At 42.8% G+C, this 22,549-nt stretch overlaps 1 protein-coding gene across 1 annotated transcript in view; it reads right to left on the minus strand.

Moving 5' to 3' along the window:
* lmbr1l (limb development membrane protein 1-like) overlaps positions 1-22,549 on the minus strand; it is a 65,992-nt gene that overhangs the window by 38,819 nt on the left and 4,624 nt on the right. Inside the window, exon 2 of the mRNA XM_078534563.1 lies at positions 5,117-5,201. Coding sequence (XP_078390689.1) covers positions 5,117-5,201 — 85 coding nt within the window. The remainder of the gene's footprint in view (positions 1-5,116; positions 5,202-22,549) is intronic.

A 22,549-nucleotide genomic window follows, 5' to 3' on the forward strand; every position in this document is an offset into this window, starting at 1 on the left:
CCCTGTACAGTTGTAACAAGACTTCCCTATTTTTAAACTACAACCCCCTAACAATACAGGCCAAAATTCCATTTGCCTTCTTAATTACTTGCTGCACCTGCATGTTAACTTTGTGTTTCATGCACAAGAACACCCAGATCCCTCTGTGCTGCACTTTTTTGGAGTCTCCCTCCATTTAAATAATAGTCTGCCTTTTGATTTTTCCTACCAAAGTGCATGACCTCACACTTTCCTACATTAAACTCCATCTGCCAAGTTTTTGCCCATTCACTCAACCTGTCTATATCCCCTTGCAGATTCCTTATGTCCTCATCACAACATGCCCTCCCACCTATTTTTGTATCGTCAGCAAATTTGGATGCATTACACTCTGCCCCCTCCTCCAAATCATCAATATAGATAGTAAATAGTTGGGGCCCTAGGATTGATCCTTGTGGCACTCCACTAGTTAAGTCTTTCCAAACTGAAAAAGACCCATTAATCCTGACTCTCGGTCTTCTGTGTGTTAACCAATCCTCAATCCATGCTAATACATTACCCCCAATACTGTGAGCTCCTATCTTGTGCAATAACCTTTTGTGTGGCACCTTATCGAATGCCTTCTGGAACTCCAAATACACTACATCTACCAGTTCCCCTTCATCAGTTCTGCTTATATCCTCAAAGAACGCTAGCAAATTTGTCAAACATGATTTTCCTTTCACAAAACCATGTTGACTCTGTTTGATTGTGTTAAGCTTTTCTAAATGTCCTGCTACTTCTTTAATAATGGACTCTAGCATTTTCCCAACAACAGCTGTTAGGCTGACTGGCCTATAGTTTCCTGCTTTTTGTCTCCCTCCCTTCTTGAACAGGGGCGTCACATTAGCGGTTTTCCAATCTGCTGGGGCCTTCCCGGAATCCAGTGAGTTCTGTAATATTTCCACCAATGCCTCCACTGTCTCTGCAGCCACTTCCTTTAAAACCCTTGGATGCAGGCCATCAGGTCCTGGCAACTTGTCTGCCTTTAGTCCCATTAGTTTGTCAAATACTTTGTCTCTTGTGATAGAGACTGTTACAAGATCTTTCCTCCCATTAGCTCCTTGCTTATCTGATATCTTTGAAATGTTTATAGTGCCCTCCACCGTGAAGACCAATGCAAAATATTGGTTTATCTTATCTGCCATTTCCCTGTTCCCCGTTATCAATTCTCCAATTGCATCCTCCGAGGGTCCCATGCTCACTCTAGCCACTCTCTTTTTATATACCCGTAGAAGCTCTTGCTGTTTGTTTTTATATTTCTTATCAATTTGCTCCCTCTTTATTAGCTTTTTAGACCTTAAACCTCAGCTGGAGTATTGCATATAGTTCTGGGTGTCACATTTTAGGAAGGATGTGAAGGCATTGGAGAGAGTGCAGAAGAAGTTTATGAGAATGGTTCCAGGGATGAGGAACTTTAGACATGAGGACAGATTGGAGAAGTTGGGACTGTTTTCCTTGGAGAAAATAAAGCTGAGGAGACTTGATAGAAGCATTAATTGTGAATATCATTTCATGTTGAATCTATTGTTGGAATGGAGTAGGATTGGAAAGGGTTCAAAAGGAGGGCAACAATAAAACAAGAAAGAGGTCAAATAGCCAAAAATCTCTTCGAATTGTGCGGTAAGGGAGAAAGCAGAATGAAGGAACATACATCTGAAGCCAAAACATAACTACACTCGAGTTAGGGACTGAGAGAACAAAGGCAGACTCATACCCTGAAAAGGTAAAGCAGCACCAGCAAGTAATTATATACCTTTGACATTAAAATGTCCTATATAGCATAACAGAGGAGGAAGAGATCAGGCACAGAGCCTTTGCGAATGGGTTGGGGAGGGTTCTGAAAGCTTTGAAGGCTTAAGGCTCTAAAAAAAAAAAGCAGAGGGAGATACACAGGGTTTGGAAAATGTTCCAAAGTTGGACCAAGGCAGCCAAAGGTGCCACCAAACAGAGTGGAGAAAAAGTGCACAGGAAGCCAGATTCAGGAGGACTTGAAGGCTCGAAAAAGTTGCAGAAAGTGGGGTGAAGCCACCAAGGAATTTGCAGCTGAAGATGATGAGAATTTCAAATTTCAATCCACTGGGGGAAGGGGAGCCCATCTGTGTAACCTCCTCCAGCCCTACAATACTTCAAGAACTCCGCATTCCTGCAATTCTCACCACTTGTACATCCTGACTCACTTTGTTCCATCATTGATGGCTGTGCCTTCAGCTGTCTACAACCCAAGCTCTGGAGTTCCTTCCCTTAAACCTCTCCACCACCTTTAAAGACACTCCTTCAAATTTCTCTCTTTGACCAAGTTTTTAGCCACTCCATTTCATATGTTCTTCATTCAGATTGGTGTCAATTTGTCAGATGATGTTGCTGTGATACACTTTTTATATGTTTCCCTACATTAAAAGGCACTATATAAATGTACATTGTTGTACGTAGATAAAGACCACTGCAGCCCAAAATTAACCACAACCTACAGGATGCATTTATATTCACCCAAAACTCAACTGGGAGAGCATTTCAGAAATGGCTCCGATATTTGTGGCTACAGAAATGGCCAACGTACACCGCTCATTAATAGAGGAACAACATGTCCAGGATGTCGGCAAGACACCAAGGAAGTTTTAGGCCACACACAGATGTCATTGCATGTACTATTGGACAGACAGTCTTGGCACCACGGGGTACTGGATGAATAGCTGAAATAACATGAAAAATTGAATAAAAATAGCCTCGGCAGCTGTTGGCCGTATCCTCAGTTTAACAAAGAGTTGTCTACGTTCCCTCTATGTCCTGAAACTTAATGCCATCAGAAGTTGGAAGATACTGCCCACCCCCCCACCAAACGTCTGAAACTTTCAATGCTGTGTGTAGGTGAACCACAGACCAGCCAACCCCTCAGTTTGATCCCTTGCCTGTGTGGAATTAGTTGACCTCAGTGCCTCTGGGAGAAATAATTCTGGTCAGTAGAGAATACCAAAGTCAGATTGACAGCAGCAGACATTAAAAACATAATTCCATATAAAACAATGGTCTAATTAAAATGTTTATCATTGCACGGTTCTGCCAATAACAATTGGATAAATTAAGCACCTGGGTGCGGTTATAGGATGTACAGATCAACAAGGTGTTATGTTCAATCCCCAATCTATGCTAAATAATCCTGGGTACCAGTGGGGTATGACACGTGGTCTTGCAGGAAGAGAGAAAAATGTTATACTCCTATTCAGTGAGACCAACAATACCCAGTTGTGGCGCCTTCTGCGCTCAGACAATTTGCTTACAATTGCCTTCTTGGAAACGTAGCAATCAACAGTTTGCTAACTGACACTTTCTTTGCTCTTCATTTTTCAAACCAAACTCCCCTTGTTTGAAACCAACTGTATGACTCCAATCTGTTGCTGTGGGAAATTTCTCAATGTCAGCATTTTTCGAATTGAACTCTTCCAATGGGCAGGATGAAAACGTGGAGGTTTAGGAAATGGAAATTAGTGTTCAATGTGCACTTGTCTTTCAGTTTTTCCACATAAACCCTAGCCTGGCTGAACTCTAATAACCTCACAGGTAAATAAATTAAGCAGCCTGCTAAACAAACCCAATAACAGAAACATGTCCTGTGAATGAAAACAAGTCTCAACATTTAAAATGAACTTAATGGAACAAAACCATCCCCCCAACCCCCCCAGGGCAGGGTTCTGCCTTGGAAGAGCTGTGGAGACTTTGAAAATGATAACAGCATTGACGAGAGTGAGACAAAGACAACTGCATGTCGATCGTGGATAAGCCCTTTTGTTCATAGAAACGCAATACGCTATAGGCAAAAGAGTCTATGTCACTCACTTTCAGTTTTAAATCGGTTCAAGGAATCTTTATAATTCAGAGTTGCACCCAGTAAATAGTTTGCATTTTTGTTTTAAAAGTAAAACTTGAGCTAGGCCAGAGAGTGGCACTCTGTGAAGGTGAGGTTCTTCAAAGCACGGCATGGAGAAAGTAACAAAGCTGGTTTTTAAAAAATAATTTTATTTCAAATGGGTTAGTCATTTCAAGAGCATATGATTAGTGAAAATTGTGGGCTTTATTTTTTATTGTGTTACTATTAAGTTCTGGCAAATTCCTATTGCTGTCAACTTTATCAATTATCTGCAGAAACCCTGATAACCAACGACAAGCTATTTAATCAATTGGTATAAATTTATAGATTAGTTCAAGCTAACGCATTTCATATACGACTCATAGTTTGAATTTAATTAACTGACAAACTGAGTTTGGTTTTTAAAATCAGAGATTCGATCACATTGGGGGTCATCATGCCACAAGGTAGGAGAGATTCGAAACACTTGAAATGAGTTACAGATGCTGCATTTCAAATACATGCAATCTTTTAACATTTCACACAGCCCAGTAAAGCTGGTTTACAGAGGTCACCTTTCATTTCACCACTGGATTGGCAGGCTATACAAGACTCAAAATAAAATACCAAATTTCGAAACTGTAGATGTAACCCGCATATGTAAACACTCACCCATCAGAATTCTCAAGCTGACAGCCACCACCCTTTCAGATGCACTTGTTACAATGACTTGCATTTATAATCATACCTTTGACAGGAAAATCCCCCAAGAGGTTCACAGAAGCATAGTTACATTAAAAACATGCAGGCTAGACAGGCAATCTACTTTTAAGCAAAGCTGCAACCAGACTAAAGGAAGCATGCAACACAAGTAGGGGTGTGTGCATGTGTAAACTTAGGATACCTCAATCACCCTGGTGACAGTGATCTAGGGTCAGGATGTTCCCACCTGCAAGTATCACATTGAACCTACTAGCTTTTGGAAAGAGTTACAACATACATTGCAAATAACAGGATACAAGGTTACTGAATGGCCCATGCTGTATTTATCTACATCAGCGTACGACAACAGAGTATCAATGACCTACTGGTGGTATCACCATTGGAAATATCCTTAGCCTTAATAAATAATCGATTATTCATGCCACCCAAAGCCTTGGGTCTAAAATAGTCATCTGAGACCAAGTCAGAATAAATTATTTCAGAACTTTATTTTAAGAAAACATCTTTTATTACAAGAAAAAAAAACGTTACCTGCTGCAAAGTCTGCATTCTTCTTAAACCGAGTGATCACCAGATAGGAGAGGATATACAGAGCAGTGAACAGTAGTGCACAGATCTGTGGAGAAAGAACATGAAAAAAAGTTAAGAGCAGCAACCCAAATAGATCAGGCAACAAACAAACAAACGGCACTCAAACGTTCATAAATCAGCCTTCACCAATCACCACCTACTGAAATTCAGGCACAAAGCGAAACCCATTACTCATTTAGATGTGACATCTGCACAAAATCAACATCTCCCATGACTCTAAACAGCCTTGCTAAGGTGGAATTGAGCCAATGTAGAAAGTCTATGGTTGGTTATTTGGTCGGCACAGAGCCAGCTGGACAACATGAGTTCTCATTCTCAAAAATCATTACCCTATCGCCTGTTGGGGGCTGTATGAAAGATCAGCTGCAGTACTTCACTATTATGGAACTGCTTGGCAGCATTCACTGTCAGGACTCTGCATGGAGAATGGTCACTTGGTTGAAGTACCAGAGGGCTGGAGGGGAGGAAATAAGAGTGAGCTCATTTTTTGGTGTTCCCCCTCCCCCCACCCCCAAAATAAAACCCCAAAAACAGCACCTCTCACTCTTTCACCCATCCGCTTGCTAAACAAATCCCATCTTAAATCCTTGACTTCAATTGGGAGGAATTTGTCAAGTGCTGGATGCAATAGGATTGAAATACCTCTGTTTTGCATTCAGAACTTTACTTCTAAAATTACAAGAAGGAATTTCTCCCCCACTGCTGTTTTTGCAAAACAGTGCGCAAGACACTTCTCAATCATGCTGCACTTGCTTCAATGCTTTTCTCCAACCCACAGCAATTATATTTGAAGAATGCAGAGCTGCAACCCCACTCTTGCACTGCTCCAGGGAAGCATGCTATTTGTGCAATTCTACAGCTTGGGAAGACTGACCGATCCACAAGCTCAGCTGCATTTTAAAATCTTAGAAAAAAAAACAAGCTGTCCCACCATCTCTACCCCCACCCCTTCAATAAAAGCAAACAAGGGGAAGAGCACACTCAAATCCCAACATCATTTGCTTTGGGCTTTTTCAGTTTCCTATAGAATGTAAAATCTTGCTTCTTTGAGTTGCTGGGTTATTTCACATAGAAACTGTCACTTATGGGCTCATCTTTTGATCAAAGGTATCTTTAGTCTTGTTCCCTCTCCTCACCTGCAAATCATGAATCAAATTTTGTATTATCTGAATGCTAAATATTGCCATCTCTGCATCCTAAGTCACCAAAACAGAATATGAAAACAGATTTTTGTTGGGATATTAAAAGGGATTTGGAGCAAAGGTAAGTAAAATGGAGTTGAGCTGCAGATTCGTGACAATCTGAACATCAGGACAAGCTCAAAGGGCTGAATGGCCTACACTCGTTCCTTCCTTTTGTTTCACACAAAAAACCCTTTCACTCAGTTAATTCCTTCAGTTGCTTGCAATCACTTTTTTGTATGGGAACCTGGAGTTTTCAGTGAGCTATAGCAGTACTGAAGCATCAACTGCTCTTTCTCGAAGAAAAATGAAGTTTTACTAGTTCATAATGTGACAAATAATTTAAACTGGCCCAGGCCCAAAGATCATACAACAAATCATTTGTAGAGAACAGCCCATCCCTGCAAAACAAACTTTGTTCCATCTGTATGGGTTTTAAAGCTGCACAAAAGACAGAGCAGAGGTAGAGGCAGGTTTGAATCTGCTCCATTTCTGATCAAAGCTAAGCACGGGCTGTGACATCTCCCACCAGGAGCAAAGAAATGTGAGGGGAAGTCACACGAGGGAAATTGTTGCTTGCAGTTGGCTCGTGAGAGGGAGGGAACACTGTATGCCTCATGTCAACGTGCCCGAAAAAAGGTGAGCAACTAAAAAAGGGATAAGAAATAACATAAGAAATAGGCGAAGGCCACCAATGTAAAGGCCTATCAAGCCTACTCCACTATTCAATACAATCACTCATTTTTGGCTTCAATTCCACTTTCCCACCCACTCCTCATATGCCTCAATTCCAAGATGCCAAAAATGTCTTAGTCTCAAATGTATTCAAATGACTGAGCATCCACAATCCTCTGGAGAGAATGCTAAAGATTCAGAACCCTTTGAGTGAAGAAATTTCTCCTAATCTCAGTCCTAAATGATTGTCCCCTTATCCTGAGACTGTGCCCCCATGTTCTAGATTCCCCAGCCAGGGGGAAACAATCTCTCAGTATCTAACCTGTCAAACCCCTTCAGAATCATGTAGGTTTCAATGAGATCACCTCTCATACTTCTAAACTCCAGAGAATATAGACCCAATTTACTCAGTCTGTCATAGAACAACCCTCTCATCCCAGGGACCAATCGAGTGAACCTTGGCTGTACTGTCTCCAATGCAAGCATATTCTTCCTTAAATATGGAGACCAAAACAGCAACAGTATTCCAGGTGCAAGACACGCAAGTCTTTAGTGCCCGAATGATCAAATTCCTTATTGATCAGAGATGCTAGGACCTTTAATGCACTTTAGGGGAAAAATAAAAATCTCATTCCAGCACCCTATGCAAATGAAATCCATTGACCTTGTACGATTAAACTTTCTTTCACGAGAATGATTAGAAACCTACACGGCTTGCTCATGTCCCTGTCTTCAGGGACAGCTAGATAAGCACGAGGGAGGAACGGAACAGAAGGTTATCACGATAGTGAGAGATGCAGAGGGGTGGGAGGAAGCTCACGTGAAGCATAAGCACCAGCATGGGCCAGCTGGGCTGATATGCAATATGCTTTTAATTCAATTTAAAAGAATGAGCAGCCCTGTGCCCAACTCAAGGGAAAGAAAGCACCTAACTCCTTGAATCCCAAGCCCAGATATGGAGAAAATCTGCAGGCTACAGAGAAAGATGGCATGCAATGTTGACAGTGATGTACCCGCTCAAAATTTGAGAGACATCCCTCAAGCATTTGAAGGTGTGTCTGTGCGTCCCTGTGCGTGTGTGCACGCATGTGTGGCATGGAAGAAGGCACCACCAGATTCCTGGGCTTGAAGCAACCTCTACAGGATGACGGAGTGGGAGAAGGAAAAGGAGGAGATTCATGCACACAATTTCAAGGTTAGCTGTGATGTCTCCTATGACTGGATAATTTGATAACACTCACTATTGAAGTGACACATCAAATGATGACTGTTTGGGCAAAGTACCAGAGGACACCCATTGAACAGTGGGACTGGTCCTTTGCTCATTTCTCCATATCTTGCCCCTTACTCTTCAGTTGCTTGCAAGAGCTTACCATTTTCAACTTCAATGAGCAATGCGACTAGGGAAAGGAATACAAGGTGGTTTCCCCTTGTTTTCCATTAAGCACACGTTGAGGAAGGCAAGTCCTCTTCCCAAAGGATCCTCCACCTGTAGGCAGTTGCTGTCCCTCAAGGTTCCGGCTCTTCCACCACTGAAAATTCACTGGTTCCGTCGTTGGCCATAGCTCGTAACCCTGAGCATGGGACCCTTACCCAAGCCTGGGGCAACTTGCAAACAAAGGGCAGGGATGACCATCCGGAGGTCTTAAATGATCCTGCTGTAGAACAACAGCCGCAGTCAAAAATCAACACCTTTAAGAGATGAAGGGAAAGAAAATTTTTCTTCCAAGACAGAAAGGACAGATTACTATTTCAGGGGTTGCAAATCCTGATTGGTCTATTACCCAGAAATGTTCCTGCATAATGTCAAAAGCTAAACATCCAGCCAAATGACAGACATTAAAACTGAGCCATTTTGTAAAAAATGGAAAATTCTTGCATTACTTCAAGTTAAACAAATGACCCTACGGGGTCATGTGCAACCCAAGGCTTTGGTGTTGAGTGTTTGCAGATGTGGAAAGGAAATGATTCAGCTCACTATGCCAACTTTACATTGGGGATGGTGGGGGAGAAAAGAAGGAAAAGGCAGAGAATAAAAACCAATGGAAATAAAATAAAATAGAAAGCCTAGCCATTTAGAACACAGCAGGACTTGCACTGCCAACTGTGGGGGACCCAATTCCAAACCTTATTTCAATAACAAGTATGCCCCTGCATTGAGTGTAGTGTGCACAGATTAAATGAAAAGTTTCTTAGTTTGCACAAAGATACAAAAAAAATACACTGCAATAGTTTGATGCAAGATCCAAGAATAGACACAATGTGCACCAGTCTCAAGAGATATCTAAAAGCCATGCCAATATATTTGTGTGTCAGCAAATGCCTGGCGCCTGTATAACCCATATTCCAGGAATCCACATATGACACAGGGAAAGATTCTGTCAGGCCCATTGCTTTTTAGATTTATTGCAAGAAAAATTGCAAAAGAAGGTCAAGGGCAGCAGATAGATGGGAACACCACCACCTGGAAGTTCCCCTCCAAGTCGCTCACCACCCTGACTTGGAAATATATTACCGTTCCTTCACTATCGCTGGGTCAAAATCCTGGAACTCCCTCCCTAACAGCACTGTGGGTGTACCTACACCACAGGAACTGCAGTGGTTCAAGACGGAAGCTCACCACCACCTTCTCAAGGGCAACTAGGAATGGGCAATAAATGCTGGCATATCCCGTGAATGAATTTTTTAAAATCAGTAAATATTTGGTCAAAAAAAAATAAAACATGTCATTCTGAAATTCTTGTAGACAGCATACATAAAAGGAACATTAAAAATCAGGGTTGGAGGATCTTATTTTAAACATTGGTTAACTTTCTTTCAGTTGTGCACCATTCCAGCTCAATTTACTTGGGGCTGGGAGGAGGAAAAGACATGATGGCTTTGTAGCAGGGTGCTAAACCCATTGTTGCTTTTACTTCACACGTGCTCTGGCATCCTTCCATCTAGGGAATGATAATGGACATGCAGCAAACAATCCATTTCAGATGGGGTCTTCATATAAACATATATAAAAACAAAAACCTGCAGATGCTGGAAATCCAAAACAAAAACAGAATTACCTGGAAAAACTCAGCAGGTCTGGCAGCATCGCCGGAGAAGAAAAGAGTTGACGTTTCGAGTCCTCACGACCCTTCAACAGAACTGAGTAATATTAGGAGAGGGGTGAAATATAAGCTGGTTTAAGGTGGGGGGGGTAGAGAAGTTGGAGGGGGGGGGGGGGGGTGGTTGTAGGGACAAGCAAGCAGTGACAGGAGCAGATAATCAAAATATATGTCACAGACAAAAGAACAAAGAGGTGTTGAAGGTGGTGATATTATCTAAACGAATGTGCTAATTAAGAATGGATGACAGGACACTCAAGGTACAGCTCTAGTGGGGGTGGGGTGGAAAGACTAACAGGGCATAAAAGGTATAGATTTAAAAATAATGGAAATAGGTGGGAAAAGAAAAATCTATATAAATTATTGGAAAAAACAAAAGGAAGGGGGAAGAAACAGAAAGGGGGTGGGGATGGAGGAGGGAGTTCAAGATCTAAAGTTGTTGAATTCAATATTCAGTCCGGAAGGCTGTAAAGTGCCTACTCGGAAGATGAGGTGCTGTTCCTCCAGTTTGCGTTGGGCTTCACTGGAACAATGCAGCAAGCCAAGGACAGACATGTGGGCAAGAGAGCAGGATGGAGTGTTAAAATGGCAAGCGACAGGGAGGTTTGAGTCTTTCTTGCGGACAGACCGCAGGTGTTCTGCAAAGCGGTCGCCCAGTTTACGTTTGGTCTCTCCAATGTAGAGGAGACCGCATTGGGAGCAACGAATGCAGTAGACTAAGTTAGGGGAAATGCAAGTGAAATGCTGCTTCATTTGAAAGTGTTTGGGCCCTTGGACAGTGAGGAGAGAGGAAGTGAAGGGGCAGGTGTTGCATCTTTTGCGTGGGCATGGGGATGTGCCATAGGTGGGGGTTGAGGAGTAGGGGGTGATGGAGGAGTGGACCAGGGTGTCCTGGAGGGAACGATCCCAACGGAATGCCACCAGGGGGGGGTGAAGGGAAGATGTGTTTGGTGGTGGCATCATGCTGGAGTTGGCGAAAATGGCAGCGGATGATCCTTTGAATGCGGAGGCTGGTGGGGTGATAAATGAGGACAAGGGGGACCCTATCATGTTTCTGGGAGGGAGGAGAAGGTGTGAGGGCAGATGCGCGGGAGATGGGCCAGACACGGTTGAGGGCCCTGTCAACGACCGTGGGTGGAAAACCTCGGTTAAACACTCCTTTACTGATGGTTGGAGGGACCAATCCTTGAGAGGCGGGTTCTGCCACAAGTGTTGCCAAGCCGCTGGTCATTGTGGCACAACATGCCAGCCCCCGCAGGGCATGTCACCATTTTCCTGTCGTCAGCTAGTGGCTCCGAGGTGCGAGAATTGATGTCTAGGGCCTTCATGTCATGCTTGCAAGCATCCCTGAAGTAGAGCTTTGGGTATCATACTGGTCATCTGGCTCCAGTTGCCTCACCATACCAAAACGTCCTTGGGTATGAAGCCATCTTCCATCCTGCAGATGTGCGCAAGCCAATGAAGCCACTTCCGTTTGATGTATGCTAACAAACTTGAGAGCTCTGCCTTTGCGAGGGCTGCCGCATCTGTGATTTTGTCCTACCAGGATATACCCATAACGCGTTGCAGGTAGCGAAGATAGAGTTTTAAGTTGCCCATGTTTCACAGCCATTCAGCAAGTGCTGAGAACACTATTCAAGCAGTAAATGAACCAATGGTGGTGGTTTGGGGGGCTCAAACAAGTGTAAACTTTTAACCAAGATGTGAAACATTAAAAGCATACCACAGGGTGCAATGCAGACCGCACACCCTCGCACACGAACAATAACCTGCTCTCCAACCTCTGCCAAGGTCATTCAGGCCAACTGGTAACAAAGCAGCTAAAGATTACTCATCCCTCTTGCTAAGGAAGCACACACGTAGCCTCAATGCACAACTTCTTCAATTATATTGTTAAAAATCAGGGTGTGTGGGGAAAACTGAGGGCCTGTGACCTTGTGCTTCCTCTCAAATTTGCCATTAGCATTCAGAAAGTGAAAAGGTTTGCAATCACCACACCCCAAAACATCAGACAATCTCGTTTAAGTATTAACATGGGAAAAGAGCGCTTCACAGCCAAGTCCAATCCTGCCCTCGCCCAACAACTGCATCAGCAGTTTAATGTACAGCGATCAAGGGCAACAGCCTTGACCTAGAGGAAATAAAACTAACAAGTCAAAACTCTGAGCTCAGACAACCGTGGCAAGTGGGGATCAGCGTTATGGGTATATCCTGGTAGGACAAAATCACAAATGCGGCAGCCCTCGCAAAGGCAGAGCTCCCAAGTTTTGTTAGCATACATCAAACAGAAGTGGCTTCATTGGCTTGCGCACATCTGCAGGATGGAAGATGGCTTCATACCCAAGGACGCTTTGGTATGGTGAGGCAACTGGAGCCAGATGACCAGTATGATACCCAAAGCTCTACCAGGGATCCCAAGCAAAATTAAAAACACACATTACATGCCTGGGTTAATGGCCAAATGGATTTGTATTAGACAACAGGAACGGTACATTTGAAAAACTGCAAATGAAGTGTCTAATTGATGTGATTGAATGACCTTTAGTAAAAAGAATGTTAAACACTGACATCACTGCCAAAGTATTAACCTTGTTAAATTGCTAATCACTGAATGGAATTGTGCAGCATCTCTATGTACACAGAAAGTTACTGCTGCAAATATAAAGCCAACAACTGAATTGAATTTCAACTCTCATTAACTGTGCATTGTATTCAGAGAGCCACAGCATCCACTTCTCTTTTTAAGTTCTCCACAACTCTCAAGCATCTGCACTCAATTATAAAATATGAAATTCTGATACATTTTGTAGGACAGGATATTGTAGGACAAGATATTGTAGAACAGGATGTAGAGTAAAACAGTCACAATATTGCACAAAATCAGTTAACTCCTCCCGCCTAAAGATTTTCTGATGTGGTTTGTGACCATTACAAGATTAGTATAAATCTCACATCCCACCATTCCCCACCCCACCCCCACATCAAAAATAAATCTCTCAAGCCTAGAAATATGCATTTACGTACAAACTTCTCACAGCACATTTAACTATCTAAAAGTGTCTGTTTGCATTTCTAAAACAATGTTATACCCTCGGGGTTAATCCTGTTAATTTGTCTGGTTTGATTGCACAATACTGCCATTCCAAACCAGACCCAGCAGCACCATAAACATACAGATACACAGTTGCTCAAAAATAGCACTCAGGACTTCACGTTTCTGACAGCCCATCTTCTCAGTGTTAGTCAGAAGGAACGAGAGGCAAAGGGGAGGTCTGTACAGGCATCCTCCACTCCCTTCACCCCACCTTTAGCCACCTAGGCTTTAAATTCTGGAAATTCCCCACCCTTGACGACGTTCCTCAAAACCAACCTCTTTGACCAAGCTTTTGGTCAAATGTCCTAATGTCACTACGTGGTTCTTTGTCAAATGTTGTTTGCCAATACTTCAGTAAAATGTCACAAGGCATCTCACCATGTGAAAGGTTTTATATACATGCAAGTTGTTGTTGTACAAGCAGCACAGCATCTGGTATTGATTGGCAGGCTGAGCTCAATTGCCAGTAAATGTGCCTGTCAGAAGCCCCCATATTCATTTGCAAGAACTGTGCAAAAGACTAAAATCATTGCAAGTCTCCAACTACACAGTACATTTAAAAATATACACATCAGCAGAATAGGAGAACATGGGCTCATTTCCACAACTCTCTAGTCAATAAGTTACCAACCTTAGGCATTATTCATTGCGACATTGCAAAAGCGGGGGAGAAAATACTACTCGATTCTTACATTACCCAGCAACTTTGACATCTTAAAACTTTGAACCTCAGAAGCACCTCCCTGAATTACAGAAGTGATCCCATTTCAAAAGTAATTAATTAGGTGTGATGTATTTTGGGCTGTCCAAAGGTCACAGAAATGGCTATATAACTGCAAGTTCTCTCTTTTTCTGAATCCTTTTCTTAAAGATTCCCATCTTTCAGAAACCATTCAAGTGGACATAAAAGACCCCATGACATGATTTGAAGAGCAGGAAGTTTTCCCAATATTCTGATCACATTTCCCCTTCAAAACAACATCACCAAAACAGATTAGCTTAGTCATTGATGTCTTTGCTGATTGGGGGGTCCTTTCTTGCGAGTGAAAATTGGCTGCTGCAATTACCTACATAAACGCCAATGGTTACACTCAGTAATTTATTGGCTCTGAACCACTTTGGGATTCCCAGAGGATGTGAAATGTGCTGCACGTATTCAAGTTCTTCCTTCAAAGCCTATAAACATAAAAGTAAAAACAGGCTCCAGAGTACTGATTAGAACAGAAACAGAACTGCAGTCTTTCCTGCTTGAAGTTAAGTGAACGTTTTCACACACAAGCTGGAAGGATGCCCCACAGCTCTAGGATGTGGGGCAATAAACATTCTCAGGTCTCAGCGTCCTGTTCTACACAAACACTGCAATAAACTCCATTGGGAGCAACTTGCTCAGCAGAGAACGGTTTCCTCCCAGCTGGTTGTTGGAAGTACATTTTACTGCAACCTTTGGCTCCAGTAGTACAGCAGCAGGCTCTAAACCAAAAGCGTGAGATCTACAAACCAGCAGTGACTCACATTTCTGTCCTTCTGCCCTCAGTGCAGCAGTTTAACTATTAATTTTCAGTAACTGAGCTAAACTAATGGGATCAGATCTGCTCACACCCAACACCAACAAACCTGGCCAGCTAATGAAAAACAGCATTGACAATGGTTCAGGAACATCCATTTGTCACAGCTCAAAGTTGCCTAATGAGGAAAAGAAAGAGTGTAAAAAGGGTATGGCAGACAATTTTGGTAGGAGGATTTTACCAAGGTACACATTGAAGGAGGGTTCCTCACTTAAAACTCTGAACCACGACTAAACAAGAAACTATTTTAAGGCAAGGTAGATTTTCATCACATTAAAGAGTCACTTTGCCCGAATATTACAGGATCAAAACACTTTCCCCTGGAAGAAATGGGGCCCCTCAGGAAATAAAGCTGCCGCTTGTCATACCAAATTTTATAAAGCAATTTACATTTACAGAATATTGGAGACTTGAATGCATTTACTTGCACGAAGCTCGGATTAGTGCACCAATTTCTTTAAGAGGCCAACGGGCTGCTTATCCCAGTGCTGCTCACATGATGTCCTTCAGCTAAAAATTATGGAGGAAGTTATTACTTCTGTTCTTCTGCTATAAATCCAACCCACAGGCGCCGATTTAAAAACAATGCTCGTGGTTGGTTTTACATGAGGATTACTACAAGTCCTCAATAAATATTTTAAAAATCAGGGATTTTGGAAGGTCCCCATCATTGTTGAGCAAATGTCAGGACACAATTATGGATAGAAATTCAATTTCTCACAGGTAGGGTATAGAAGGAAAGATAAATGGTCTAAAACTCACCAATACTGAATTGATGAAATATACAAACAATACAGGACTTTGGGGAGCCTCTTCCACCAACTTTATTTTGGTGTAAGGCAGAAACTACTCTTCCTACAGTGATCAAGATGTTGAAGTCCTTCAAAGTACATTTTAGAACCCTTATACAGGGCAAGAGAGAACATGAATTGTATAGCACGCTGCATGACCTCAAGACATCTCAAAGTACTTTCCAGCCAAGTGAAGTACCTTTGAAGTCTAATCACAGTTGCAATGTAGCAGGTTTTATGATATTATTTGAGGGATTAATATCAGCCAGGGCACCAGGAACAACTATCCCTCTTTGCCAGAACAGTGCCATGGGACCTTTTTAATCCACCAGAGATGGTTGACAGGGCTAAATGAGTGTTGCATTTTGGATGAGGTGCAACACTCATTTAGTACTGGGACTGCAACCCACAACCTTCTGCCTTAGAGGAGAGAGTGCTACCCACTGAGCCAATACTGCCTGACAGAAGAGCTTTTTAATATAAAAACAGAAATATCTGGAAAAACTAGGCAGGTCTGGCTGCTGGGTTTTTCCAGGTATTTCTGTTTTTGTTTTGGATTTCCAGCATCCGCAGTTTTTTGTTTTTATAGCTTTTTAATATGCTTTGCCCGAGTTCAACTGACATTCAAATAGCTTCACTAACTACATGTGTTTCCTGTGTACTCAAGAATGTGACAAGGGAATTGCATTGTTTATTGAGTTATCTTGATGTGCACAAACCCCCAAGAGCATCTTGCAGCAAACTATTCAAGCAGTAAATGAACCAGTGGTTTGGGGTGGTGGTGGTGGGGTAGCGGGGGGAGGAGGATGAGGAGGAGAAAGAGGGTTCTGGTGATAGACTGTCCACCAATATCCATTACAAGCCTACCGACTCCCACAACTACCTTGACTACAGCTCCTCACACCCCGCTTCCTGTAAGGACTCCATCCCATTCTCTCAGTTCCTTCGCATCTGTTCTGATGTTGCCACTTTCAAAAACAGTTCCTCTGACATGTCCTCCTTCTTCCTTAACCGAGGTTTTCCACCCACGGTGGTTGACAGGGCCCTCAACTGTGTCCGGCCCATCTCCCGCGCATCCGCCCTCACACCTTCCTCTCCCTCCCAGAACCATGATAGGGTCCCCCTTGTCCTCACTTATCACCCCACCAGCCTCCGCATTCAAAGGATCATCCTCCGCTATTTCCGCCAACTCCAGCATGATGCCACCACCAAACACATCTTCCCTTCACCCCCCTGGCGGCATTCTGCAGGGATCGTTCCCTCCGTGACACCCTGGTCCACTCCTCCATCACCCTCTACACCTCAACCCCCTCCCACAGCACCTTCCCACGCAACCGCAGAAGGTGCAACACCTGCCCCTTTATTTCCCCTCTCTTCACCGTCCAAGGGCCCAAACACTCATTTCAAGTGAAGCAGCATTTCACTTGCACTTCCCTCAACTTAGTCTATTGCATTCGTTGCTCCCAATGCGGTTTCCTCTACACTGGAGACACCAAATGCAGACTGGGTGACCACTTTGCAGAACACCTTCGGTCTGTCCGCAAGCATTACCCAGACCTCCCTGTCGCTTGCCATTTCAACACTCCACCCTGCTCTCATGCCCACATGTCTGTCCTTGGCTTGCTGCATTGTTCCAGTGAAGCTCAACGCAAACTGAAGGAACAGCACCTCATCTTCCGACTAGGCACTTTACAGTCTTCCGGACTGAATATTGAGTTCAACAACTTTAGATCATGAACTCTCTCCTCCATCCCCGCCCCCTTTCTGATCCCCCCCTTTTTTTTCCAATAATTTATATAGATTTTTCTTTTCCCACCTATTTCCATTATTTTTAAATGTATTTCCATCCATTGTTTTATCTCTACCTTTTAGCCTTTTTCGATTCCTTCACCCCACCCCACCCCCACTAGGGCTATCTGTACCTTGCTTGTCCTGCTTTCTACCCTTAGTTAGCACATTCCTTAGATAATATCACCACCTTCAACACCTCTTTGTCCTTTTGTCTGTGACATCTTTTGGTTATCTCCACCTATCACTGGCCCTCTATCCAGCTCTTCTTGTCCCACCCCCACCCCCTTAAACAAGCTTATATTTCACCCCTTTTCTATTTTTCCTTAGTTCTGTTGAAGAGTCATACGGACTCGAAACGTTAACTGTATTCCTCTCCGCAGATGCTGCCAGACCTGCTGAGTTTTTCCAGGTGTTTTTGTTTTGCCTCAGATCTGATTCTTTGGTCTCCTTCAAAGTCACAACAGTGTAGTGCCATGGAGGCTGCTGATGGGATTTTGAAGGCAAGCACATGCCGCCTTGACGGGGTTGATCACATGCGATATCACAGTAATAAATTTTCTTTTCTTCATTCATGGGATGTGCATGTGGTCTGCATTTATTGCCCATGTTTAATTACCCTTGAGAAAGGAGGTGGCGGTTGAGCCTGTGCAGTCCATGTGGTGCTTATTATACCTTGTCATAGCGGTTTGATACAACTGAGTAGCTTGCCAGACCATTTCAGAGGGCAGTTAAGAGCCAACCACATTGCTGTGGGTCTGGAGTCACAGGTAGGCCAGACCAGGTAAGGGCAGCAGGTTTCCTTCCCTAAAGGGTATTAGTGAACCAGATGGGGTTTAGTTTGCATGCTCGCCATTACTGATGCTAGCTTTTTAATTCCAGATTTAATTAACTAACCAAATTTAAATTCCCCAGATGCTGATGCAGGATTTGAACTATATCTCTGGATCATTAGACCAGTAACATAACCACAATGTTGCCACACCTTTAACGTTCCACAGCACTTCACACAAAAGAACAATTAAGAAAAATTAATTTTAAAGGAATTTGTAACGGTGGCGATAAATTTCAAACAGCAGTGCACAGGAGGATGAGTATAGGGATGTAGAAGATTGAAATGTGTTACGATGTAGCAAAATCACGGAAGGCAAGAAAGACTATTTTAAATTTAAACACATGGGGGTCATAGAACTGGAGTAGGTCAATGAAAAATAAGAGGACAATGGATAAGCTGCCTTAATGTGCAACAGGATACATCAGAATTTTGGACAAGTTGAAGTTTAGAGGGTGGCGGATGGAAAACAGCAAGAAGGGCATCACATTAATCCAAAGTCTGGAGATCTCAGAGACATGATTAGAGTTTCAACAGCAGCAGTGGAGTGTGATGTGATTCACAACTGCCTGTCTGGAGCGTATTTAATATTCAAAGAGGGCATCCTGTCTTTGCTCATGACTCCAGTCTAGAAACTTGTTTCTCACATCCAAATTCATTGCTCAAACTCTGGTTTAGCACTGAGCTATTGGTATTGTCAACAATTGTTAGATGCAAAACTCACCTTGGTGACAAAAATAATTAATACTGATCATCAGGTGGTCACTGACCCACCTTTAAGATACCAATTGGCCTATGTACTCCCAGCATTTCATAAGATCATAAGAATAGGAGTCGGAGTAGGCCATTCAGCCCCTAGAGCCTGATCGGCCATTCAATAAGATCATGGCTGATCCGATAGTGGCCTTAACTCCACATTGCCACCTGTCCCCATAACCCTCCACTCCTTTGTCAATCAATTTCAGTTTTTATTTCAGGTCTCCCACACCAGCAATTCTTGATTTTCAGGTCAATTACCCCCCCCCATTTTCAGTCAATTGCATTTGTCATTGCACCCAGTCTCACCACTAAATACAGACTGACTGTCCCTCCAGGCATGCTAGCTTATAACGTTTTTGTAGACAGCATTGACATCTTGGTAATGGTAATTAGCCATAGTCCACAAAGGACCATAGGCATCTCTCTCCAGTATTGGTTATATAGCTTGAGGGGCACCACTCCATCGCAAGAGTGGAACAAGGCGAGGAGGCAGATCTCCATGAACTACCACAGCCAGTACAGGGATTGAACCTATGCTGCAAGCATCATTCTGCACCACACACTAGCCATCTGGCCACTGAGCTAACCAACACCCTGGACTGAATAAATTGCACAAATCTATAGCCATCTCATCTTTCTCATCAACGCATCCCACCAAAGCCATCCTCTTCTCTATTACAGATTATTCATTTCCCTCCACCATTGTGAATATATAAAGAATTGTCTCTGAATAGAGGCAAGTATACAAGAAACCCCAAACTAGATTCAAGTGCAACATTTCTTGACAATTCAGTTTAGGCTTTCATCACAATTCATTTGGGCCAATTTCCACAAGCAACTCAATGTGGTTGAAAAACCTGTACTGTACTCAAGGGAACTGGGTTATATCAGCAAGTCAGATGACTGCAAGTACAATAAGATTAAAATTCCCATTGCAAAGATCCCAATAAAAACAAGCAAAGTCATTTCTAATACAGTCCCTAGTCAGCAACAGTCTCCAGCACAAGGCTGCAGCAGTTTCAGTCATACAAACCACAAAGGATATCCAGTGTGGAAAATGGAAACAGTCTGGTGAATTAAAAAGGTGCTGTAAGAATGGGGTTAAAATGCAGGGAGTGCTGTCCAGCAAAGTCACTGCACACAATTTGCATTATACTCCACCTAGAAGCGGTTGTACCAGCATGAATTTGGATCACAAAAATGTTCTCTCTGCTTGTCCAAATGCTAAAAAAAAATTCAATCCTGTTACAAAAATTACATTCTGAACATTCCTCTCCTCCACAAGCAATCAAACCGAGATGTAGCATGCAGCAGAGTCGTACATATTGTATGACTCCAGGTTCAACTCCTGATCTTTGCAGTTAGCCAATCCCAGTTTGGGTGCTACAATGGGTCTCAATGCCACTAGGGCAACAAAAAGCCCCATTTTTGCTTATGAGCACTATTCAAAATTTATTGAAAAGTATGCATAATGTACAAAATCAGCTAAAAGCGTAATGGATTCAGCAATGAGGTTCACAGGGGCAAACACCTTGCCAACACCCACTGTCCAGTGGTAGCTCCGTCCTTTCCCTTCACCATTTGCAATTTACAAAAATTGGCTCAACACTGCATCAAGTCCACAAAAGAAAACATAGAATAAGATTTTCTGACAACCTAAGATTTAAATTATGCTTTCATCAGGTTTAAATTATCTTTATTTCCTCCGACCAAATCAGCTTTAAAATCTGTACCCTAGGAAATTGGGCAATAACAGTCAGGAAATAGGACTGAAATTTCTACTGCTGACAAAGGTCACAAGAAAAGCAAATGCCAATCTATATCTGAGGATATGAAGATTAGACATTTTGGTTAGTAGCAGGGGAGACATGGTTCTTATGGAACAGAAGCAAGTTGAAGAACGTTGGAGGAGAAATTAAAAAGAAATTCCATGGGCATGAAAGCACTATGAAACGAGGCAACAATCACACATAACAAATTGCCAATCACAGTTATATTGCTGGAAGACGACCCAGGGTAAGGAGAATCTTACGGTAACGAAAAAAAGATGCAAACCTCAAGTGATTTTCATGCACTTCCAGGCAACTAATTACATAGAGGGAGATAGGACCTAGGAGCATGTCATTTTGCTGATCCAATAGGGTAGGGTATGGTATGTTGTGTTGCGTGTGATCTAATAGGGTAGGGTATGGTATGTTGTGTTGCGTGTGATCTAAAGAGAACCTACAGGAGGTTGGTGCTGGAGGGTGGGGAAGGGCAGAGATAAAAATAAAATACGTTTGCAACTTTAATCACTTCGAAGTGATAAATGATAGCACTGTACAATACAAGAAAAAAGGAATTGGCTGTGTTCTGCAGAAATGGGTAAAAAAGTTATCCTGCATTGTGAACAAGAACAGCAGGATCAAAATGCAACTGTTGCAAAACCTTCAGATGACCTCTGATCCTAATCCTGCAATGTGATTTTCTAATCTACAACCCATGATATAATGATTACAATAACTTGCAGATTCATCTCATCATACAAGCTTCTTGATAAAATGTACATTTCCAAGATATTTACAATGAAGCATTTCTTACTTGGAGGGGACTGTCATCAGCAGGTGGGCTGAGACAGAGGCAAAAAACAAGCAATGTTAGAGGCAGAAGTGGGCAGTTTGTGTGATGGAGAGGATATGGGGTTGGAAGCACAGCTCAGGATTGAAAAAGGCACCAAGGCTCTGAGCAATTTAGTTCAACCCAACACTGTGGCCAAGGAGAGGGAGGCACAGCAATCAGTGACAAAGGCACAGGGATTGAGGCAGGAGGTGGAAGACAATAGCTTCATTCTTTCCAATGTTTAGGAGGAGATAATGGGCAAGTGACCAAAGAGCAACATATGCTTGTAAAATAATAAAAAACAGAAAATGCTGCGAGCACTCAGGCACCTCTGTGGAAGAAATGAAAACATTTCAGATCAAAAACCTTTTGTCATAACTGTAAAACCATACTCCAGCAAGAAGTCGACACTCAGTGGAGCAGGAGGGGGGAAAAAAGCAGCCAAAGGAATGACTCTTCCTAGAGTAGTGCCACAATCCAAAGCACTTTACAGCCAATCAAGTACTTTACTTGTCACTGGTTTAATGTAGGAAACTTGGCAGCCAATTTGGACACAGCAAGATCCCACAACAGCAATGTGATAATGACCAGATAATCTGTTTTAGTGATGCTAATTGAGGAATAAATATTGGCCAGAGTACAAGAGAGAATTCCTCTGCTCTTCAAAATAGTCCTCTGGGATCTTCTAACTTGTAGTACTGATTTAATGTGTTATCTGAAAGTCAGCACCTCTAACAGTGCAGCACTCCCTCAGTACTGCACCGGGAGTATCAGTCTAGATTTTTGTGCTCAAGTCTCTGGAGCGGGAATTAAACCCACAACCTTCTGACTCTAAGGCGAGGGGTGGTACCAACTGAGCCATGGCTGACACTGCCAGGAAAACACTAAAGAGTAACTCAAACCATACTATAAAAGCTCCTTTGATCACCCATTCCAATTAATGCCCTAGTGGCAGTGAAGTGCAACTCCACAGGCACTGGGGGTCATTG

This window comes from Cetorhinus maximus, chromosome X (genome assembly GCF_964194155.1).
Source record: "Cetorhinus maximus chromosome X, sCetMax3.hap1.1, whole genome shotgun sequence".
In the NCBI taxonomy this organism is placed as follows: Eukaryota; Metazoa; Chordata; class Chondrichthyes; order Lamniformes; family Cetorhinidae; genus Cetorhinus; species Cetorhinus maximus.